The sequence below is a fragment of the Desarmillaria tabescens genome, assembly GCF_030435595.1.
Source record: "Desarmillaria tabescens strain CCBAS 213 chromosome Unknown EV420scaffold_22, whole genome shotgun sequence".
NCBI classification, from domain to species: Eukaryota; Fungi; Basidiomycota; class Agaricomycetes; order Agaricales; family Physalacriaceae; genus Desarmillaria; species Desarmillaria tabescens.
In genome coordinates, this window is record NW_026848321.1 from 208,969 (window position 1) to 216,880 (window position 7,912).

General features: G+C 46.7%; 3 protein-coding genes across 3 annotated transcripts; 2 read left to right on the top strand and 1 right to left on the bottom strand.

Moving 5' to 3' along the window:
• The first annotated feature begins 906 nt into the window (after positions 1–906).
• On the top strand, positions 907–1,938 carry EV420DRAFT_1549702 (uncharacterized protein). Its single transcript, XM_060473429.1, has 2 exons — positions 907–1,342; positions 1,409–1,938. Exons 1-2 carry the CDS (start codon positions 984–986, stop codon positions 1,581–1,583), a joined length of 534 nt encoding a protein of 177 aa, XP_060329574.1. The 5' UTR covers positions 907–983; the 3' UTR covers positions 1,584–1,938.
• A 545-nt stretch (positions 1,939–2,483) lies between these two features.
• Positions 2,484–4,711, bottom strand: EV420DRAFT_515798 (uncharacterized protein). Its single transcript, XM_060482434.1, has 20 exons — positions 4,646–4,711; positions 4,390–4,590; positions 4,258–4,336; positions 4,191–4,204; positions 4,042–4,140; positions 3,975–3,984; positions 3,901–3,918; positions 3,824–3,849; positions 3,739–3,764; positions 3,639–3,682; positions 3,549–3,585; positions 3,472–3,483; positions 3,400–3,415; positions 3,298–3,337; positions 3,142–3,248; positions 3,034–3,093; positions 2,937–2,964; positions 2,826–2,883; positions 2,740–2,764; positions 2,484–2,683 (listed from the first exon to the last, which is right to left on the bottom strand). Exons 2-20 carry the CDS (start codon positions 4,479–4,481, stop codon positions 2,569–2,571), a joined length of 906 nt encoding a protein of 301 aa, XP_060329575.1. The 5' UTR covers positions 4,482–4,590; positions 4,646–4,711; the 3' UTR covers positions 2,484–2,568.
• A 1,381-nt stretch (positions 4,712–6,092) lies between these two features.
• Positions 6,093–7,530, top strand: EV420DRAFT_1480735 (uncharacterized protein; the record flags this gene model as incomplete). The annotated part of the gene is made up of 6 exons (XM_060469699.1): positions 6,093–6,194; positions 6,245–6,383; positions 6,691–6,921; positions 6,956–7,203; positions 7,243–7,331; positions 7,383–7,530. The coding sequence occupies 6 exons, from the start codon at positions 6,093–6,095 to the stop codon at positions 7,528–7,530; spliced, it is 957 nt and encodes a 318-aa protein (XP_060329576.1).
• Between the last annotated feature and the right edge of the window lie 382 nt (positions 7,531–7,912).

Below are 7,912 nucleotides of genomic sequence, written 5' to 3' on the forward strand. Positions count from 1 at the left end.
CAACGAGACCTGAAAACCCGGGGCCAACTTGATGTATCAATAATCACACGCTTGCGACTCTGGACCTGGTCGGTCGGGATGTCACCAAGGAGGCTGTACAAGATTTGCAGAAAGCGGCAGGTATTGTCCGGTGTTTCCAAGTGCGGCTACGTGCACCAATGAAAGGCGGTTGAGCATGCCCAAGCACCGGCCGAAAACGAGCACTGACGAGAATGTAGGGCTACCAGTACAAAGTTCAGGTCCCGATGGAGTCCGTCATTGGTGGGGTGTGAACGTGTAGAACCTCGAAGCAGGATGGATCTGATATCTTTGATAAATAATTGAAGAACACAAGAGAGGGTGAGAAGCCGTCGCCAGAGTTCCGGAAACTTGATCTGATGCATCGTCCCAAAATTCCAAGGAAACCCCGACATGCGGACATGGCACAGCAACTTTTTTGATTCCACCACACCTTTCAAGTTGACGGAACTATAAGCACTAAAAGAGAGTTATCCTTGATTCAGGAGGCAACCCTGGATCTCCAAAAAAAGAGCCACTCACGATTTCATCAAGGAGGAAATCAATACACCAAATGCTTTAGATGATTACAGCTCCGACGAGGATAGATCAAAATGATTCATGAAGAGAACAGATGAATGACGGTGCCTGATCTAGTAATGAATGAAGCGACCCAAAACCATGAGCGGAAACAGAATATGACTGCGAACTATGAAGGAAGGAACGTGTTATGCAATGCGCATTCCCCATCAAGGGGATCGATACGGTAGATTATCGTAGGCTCAGAATTGAACATACGGAGGAAGATCCGAAGAAAAGGTGAATAGTTCACGCTATGTGGACAACCTTTTAATAGATCCCCATATATATCCAATAATATATATCCTAGATCCGGCTCTTCGGCAGCAGTTGCCAGTCATCGACTTCACGAATAACCGCTACTGGATACAGCATTGTTACTCAAGGATTTCCACATAGTATTCATAATGCTTGAGGACTGCAGAACTCGGTTCCAAGATCCGCATGAGAAGTTCCTGTACATTCATCGCTTTATAAGTATAGCGAGTAGTATACTACCGGACAACAATACTTTTTCTCCCTTCACAATGTCTTCCTGCAAAGCCGAAACTGTGGTCACTTTTCTTTCCACTATGATATCACCAGCTTGGCTCTCTACACTGCTGGTCGTCGTCTTCCTCTCTGGCGGTGCTTTTCTACGCATTAGCATTCCCCCGTTATCGCCAAGTACTGCCGTCCGGCACCTTGCAGCTAGCATCGACAAAGAAATTACCTTCTTCGATACACACGCGGGGGAGTTGGGAACATTTAATGGCAAGCTTCGATCGTATGTATTCTTTCCAAATTCTTTCGCCTTTGAGTTGCAACTGCATGTCGACTCATGATCGCATAGACTCAGGTACAAATCACTCGCCCTGTCTCGAGAGTTGCGTCAGGCCGACGATGCGTTCTCGTGGATCGACAAGGACACATGGTTGAGATATATCTTCAGGCTGAAAAAGATTTGGAATAATACGCGGGACCATCAGCGTGCACTCGACGCGTTGGGGAAACGTATGCGGGTATGATTTCAACTTGATGCAATTCTCTCTTCCATTGCCCTCATGGTGGTACAATCAGGATGTTATTTTCGCCAAGGAAGAGGAGAGGTCGCGTGCAGAGGCAGAGATTGCACAAAATACGGAAATTGTCGCCGTGTTTGATATGCCATATCGGGTTCCTGCAGTACCATAAGACTCACATTCTTGATGGTTAGAGTCCAACTTTCCTCCAAAAATATACCCTTGCAAGTGACATCATCTTCAAATCGTCTTTGTATTTTCTCGCTTTCCTATTGTCGCTGCTCTGTGATTATCTGTCGCAATAAATCTTGTAATTCAAAGTACTTATTATTAGCCTTATATATTTTTTTCAAAAAAGCAGGCAACGCATGTCACAGAATTGAAATACGCTTGAATCGCTGTTGGAGGAGCATATACGAGCAGTGACTCTGAAGCACATCTCTGACTCGAAACTGGTCTTAAATCGCAAGTGGAAGATGCCAGGCTTGAGATGACGTCGAAAAGGATCCTTGATGAGTCATCTTCATGTCGTCGTCGCCATCACCATTCGCCGTCGTCTTGGTATCCGCCTTTTGCTCGTCCACTTACATCTCCCTGTAATTATGTTACTCATAAGCTTCTTCGATCATCGTTTCAACTTAAAGCACTGTGAAAGTAACAGAGACTTGCGACTAATGGAGGAAACATCAGATTATCACTCGTCCCGCGATACCTCCCTACTGCCAGATCGAACACCAGACTTGCAAGGGTACGCCTTCGAGGTCTACGAAATAATACATTTGATCATACGAGCAGTGCGCATCTGCAGAGAAAAACATTAGAGTACCGTAATCTCCTTCAGTTGAAAGGACCGGGTTGCTGCACTTTTTAAGAATGGCTCTATTTCGTTGCGGAAGGAAGTAAGTTTCCTGCTGTTCTGAAAAGGAGGGCAGTGACCGATTCGACGTCGCAACGGCAAGAGGTACATACCATAACAGTCATAATTTGTGTTTCATGTGGGGATGTCGTTGGACTCAAGAGGAGAAAATTCCAGTACCGTACCGGGAGGAGAGGCAGAGTGTTCCCAGTCCGTGGCGGCGGTTCTTGGAATCTTGCGAGAATTGAGCCTGCGTGGAACATTAGCTTCGCAGACAAATGGTTCCTAAACGAACCCCGATCTTACATTGCTAGTAAGGAGTTCATGTAAACTGTCGGTGAGCGCACGGGTTAATGTCAATGGAATATAAATTAATAAAGTGGGCCACCGACTTTTTGGTAGAACCATCTCGAACGCCACGAAAAGAAGAGCGTTTGGCCAGATGATGTACTGTAGGGGGTTAGCATTTAGGAACGATCGACGTGCATAGTTGAAGACATTACCGTGATGAGAACAAGCAATGAACATACGCTATCACCAAAAGGACCATTAACTGTGAAATCGAGTGAGAACAATGAAGATTTGCAATCATCTATTCACCATGTCACCAACCCGGACATTACCACGAGCCACGTCAATCCTATAATGATCTTTATCGTCCTATGTTCATGTTAGATATGCGATAAACTGTAGGTGAGTATAACTGACCTGGATAGGCGGGTCGTTCCTTTTCCCTTGTGCAAGTAAAAGCACATTATGCCGGCGACAACAAGATCTGTAATTGCTGTCGCAACAAAAGCTATGTAGAGCGGTACCTAAATGGTATTGCATCAGAGCCGTGCACGTCGAACTTCCAACACCCACTCTGATACTCGGCAAGGTTAGAAGATCGTGTGGACCGTAGCTGTTAAAGCGAAGTGTACTTAGGAGATCTGGACGGGGACACAGAGGAACTTGAATCTTTACTTGATATAGGTCGAGTCTGGTGATGATTATTAAGGCTCGACATTGTATCAGGTTTGTATAACTAAGGCTTACAGATTCCCCCAGCTTAAATCACGAAGGCTTCAGTTTGGCGGTAATTCTTGATTGAAGTTCGAAGAATGGGAGCTTACCCAACGTAGCTGCGAAAGAGACAAACTGGGTGAACGCCTTAAGTGTCAAGTCAGATTCCTATGTTGCGACGAAAGGGAAAGAGAACGTACGCCACACCATGGCAGGAGTCTGACTGAATGGTAATGTCGGCCAACTGGGATATTTGTGCCGGTTGTCAAGATGGTCTCGACGTAAAAAATGGACGCGTACATTTCCATATTCTAACAGCGTATAACCTGAGGTAGTCGGAAGCGTAGATGAGTCTTTCAGGTCCAATGATAAGTCATGAACTCACGGTTGGACACCAACAACGGTCGCCATCTAGTTCATGGGAGTTAGGATCAGGAATTTCAGACCGTGGCTGTTGCGCACACTGAAAGGATATTGTGACTAGCGCAAAAATCATGATTAAGTGGATGGATTAAAGGCAAAATTATGACGCTCACCCGGATACTCCTGGGAGAGAGGACCAGGTAAGTACATTATGTTATATAGCTTCGAATTGTGACTGACCAATTGAGCTGAAGCAGGGCCTGATAATTTCCATGGGAGGTGACAAGGTAGAAGTAGAGCGCGAGAATAGCCAGACCGAGTTGAATAGTATCGAAGATCCTGAAAATTTGGAACATCGTCAAGAAGGCCTCGGATATGCTACAGCGTACCAGAGTAAGCCGATCTGAGTACAGAAAAGGGTGAGCGAAATGGCTAGTGGTGGATGGAAGTACGTACTGAATATTGGAAAAGCCGCGGGTCTTTGGAATATCGTCTGTAGTAGATGACGAGCTGGGGAACACTTATCCCATACAACCTACGAATGCTGACGGTCAGAGATGAAATTAAAATACGAGAACATGTACTCACATAGCAGTAATGATTAGACCGATGAAAGTAGCACCCATGGTCATATCCAGCGAAGGTGTGGCAGTAATGGGTGCTAGGGGATCCAAAGACATGGGTAGAGTAGACGGGGATCCTGATATGATAGTAGCCACTTGTATATATATTGCTAGATGTGGCGCGCAGCACCGGGGGCTTGCTTGAGAAGATCAGATAGAGAAACTCCTTGATTTCATGAGCTCAAACGCGGAGATGGGTAAGCTATGTTGTTCGGAGTCACCAAATGATACAGTCATATTCTGAGGAAGTAAGATGGGATAGAAGCATCTGGAGCTGAGGTCCATAGTCGTCGCTGTGGGCGGACGCTCGTTTCGATTTCCAACTGGCAATTTTCGTCACTTTTCTCAAGGAATCCGAATCAGACACGAGGCAGGACCAACCTTAGTTCAAACGCCGAAGGTCCAGAAATAGGATGTCGTCATAGCACTGGCGCGCCGGAAGTTCTCGCAATAGATGCATGTTTTGGCCATCATCGAGTATCCCTATAGGCTAGATATTAATACGGCTGCTGGGGTCACATCAGTAAGAGATGTCGAGGCGTATCACGCCACAAGCCAGTGCGCTTTAGCTCGTAAAAACGAAAGCTCGGGAGGATCTGTTTTTCCAAATCCTCTTCTCAGTAAAATAGCATGAACAATTTCATCCCTACAGAGCAAAAAAATTAAGCCACTTTTTGGTTTTACAGCTGAGAGCTCTCAAGGCGTAGAACTTGAAATTGAGAACAAAAGCCTACAAGGTTCCATGTTGGGACATCGAAACGCACCAGTATCTGCTTCAGTCATACAAGATATCACAATCATGAGATTTGGATGTCGCGAAGTTATCGTCTGCGGTCAAGTTGTGGGAAGAACATTTGCAGTTGATGAAGAGGAAAGAAATTCGGACTGGGTGCCAGTGCCAAAATTTTGATCGGCAATTCGAGTGTGCGTGTTTCGCGCTGTGACTCCGTGAACAGAAGAGCCCACAAACTTGAGCGTTTGCCAGAAATGGACCGTGGGACATTACGGTCACTCCGGCAACCAACGCTGTCACGCCGGTCACTCAGCTGAAAGACGTCAGACGTTCGCAAATCCTTCTTTTCTTCTATCCACAATGACTTCATCTCCTCAACCAGCCCCAAATGCACCCGTAATGCTACCATTGGATCCACCAAGATATCGAACGACGCATTATAATCTTGCGATTCTACCAGTCAAAAGAACCGACTGACCATCCGCAACGAGACGATGTTATTGGTAGCCTGGGATATCCATGATCTGCGTTACGGATGTGAGCAGTTTGTTTTGCTCGTATCTTGAACATGACCGTGCTCATGATAGCAGCCACGTGTATTCCTTGAAAGGAACAGCCAGGCCATCAAGTCGGAAATCTTTGATGAACTCAAGATGATTAGCCATCGCGTGGTATTGCGTATATGCTGCTTACAGCCAAGGAAAAAGCGAATGAGGACTGTGCTGAGGTCACCTTGTAACAATGACTATATAATGAGGCGGTGACGAGGTATTCCGTGCTGTCTTGTCTCAAGTTTCGCCCAGAAATTTACCATCTGTTTCTAGATTTCTCTTGATGGCTTCCTTACCTCATGATATCTTTCATCCCTCCTTCGATTCTTTCCCTTAAGTCCACCATGTGCATCATCAAGTTAACTGGCGTCGGCATAGGCAGTAATGGACATTGAGCTGATCAAAGGTACGGGATGTTTTGGTTCCGGCATCAGTGGTGTCGTGCTCATAGCTATCAGCAGCAAGCAGGAATCTGGACAGTGGACCGTCCGTCTTGTGACTTTGGACTAAGCCGTGATGCTCTTCGATACGCGCAGTTACCACATTCATGGATCGTATACGAGACGCCGGTGGGAGCGACGAGATTGGATATGAGCTTCACCGGAGCAGGATTAGTGAAAAGAAATGGGCGCCAGGGCAACGGCAAGCATCGTCGAATACCAGTCGAGATCCCGAGTATCTTGGGCAAGGAGATATTGATTGAAGTGGTGTAGCGCGGAGACTTTGAGGGCATCAAGGTATGGTGAAGTTATCCTGATGAGACAAAGCGGACTGATGGAAACCTAGTTATTACTGCCCGATGTGCAATGACCAATACGGCCTTAAGCCCTGCTTGTTGATACCGCGTTAGGGTGGTAACGAGCAGAACCGACGAGGTCATTCCGGAACCTGCCAATGCGCAGAGAGCTGATCAACGCCGAGGGGTGTTATCCTTGAGGTGACTGTTGTCTACATATGTGATGCCGTCATTAACTGCGTCCAGCCACAAAATCATCATCCTTACTACCCCTAGTATTTTCCTCGAATTTCCTCAACCACACCACGCCGATGTGGAAGGTGGATGGTCTGCTTGGCCGGCGAACCTCGTTTGTCATAAAGCGGACAGTATCATATGGCGTTAAATCGTGGCCCGCCGTATCTCCGTTGGCGCTCCCTTCGCTCTGGTGTCTCATCGAGATTGAATCCCTTCGTATCATTGACGAGGACGATTCTCGTACAACGACTTTCTCATATATCGTAATCCATAGTGCAAGATCCCCACCTCGTAAAAAAAGTCATCCTCATTATCGGATACTGGGGTTCGTCAACCGAAACGATCACGGTTGGAGCAATTCGACATGACACTACCTATACTGTGGGCCTGCGGGTACAAACTTCCGATACTGAGGATTCAGACTGGATCGGTACCTGGATTCACGCTGCACAACAGCTACGGGGCATGCTCATGGATTGTTTTCAGTGCTCCTATGAAGGAAAGTCATCTCCGTTCGCCGTGGTAGGTAAAGAGGGGGAAGTTTCATAACGAAAACCGTAGCTGGAGGCTGCAATATTTGTCGGCTCGTCAAACTTGGGCTTATCATGCCATACAGACGGGCTGATACCAGCTGATTCATCGATGGCTATGTACGTGCTGTTATTTCTTTTAATTGGGGCGTGATGCTGATATTTCCGTAGTATCGGTGCAGGGGGAACTTTTACACTCTACAGCACTCAGGTGGCTAATGTGGTTTTGTCTAATGGCGGCGCGAGAGATGTACAAATGATTACATCACCAATCCCCAGCACTTCGACATTTAGAATGATTCACTTCGAATGCTACTAATTCCGTGCTCTACTTCACAGTCATGGAGCTGGTACTAAAGCGTACAACGATGCGACTAGAACAGTATCCTTCGTCGTCGTAACAGGCCACTCTTTTCCCTCATACGAGGCGCTCTTTTCCAACCTATTCCTTCCCCTCTCCCTCCCAGTCATGCCCGCCTCGTGAACGTAGGACCTTCATTGCGCTATTGTATCATTTACGGGGCAACGGGGCCATCCTACTGCCAATTTCATCAGGGCAGTCAGTCCTTATTAGTCCTTATCCCGCAACCTAGCCTGCGATACGCGCATTAAGACCTTACCTGTCTGATGGCTACATCGTCAGGATGTGAAGGGAAAAGAAACGGAAACTTGTATAAACTGACAACCGATCAACAGTACAT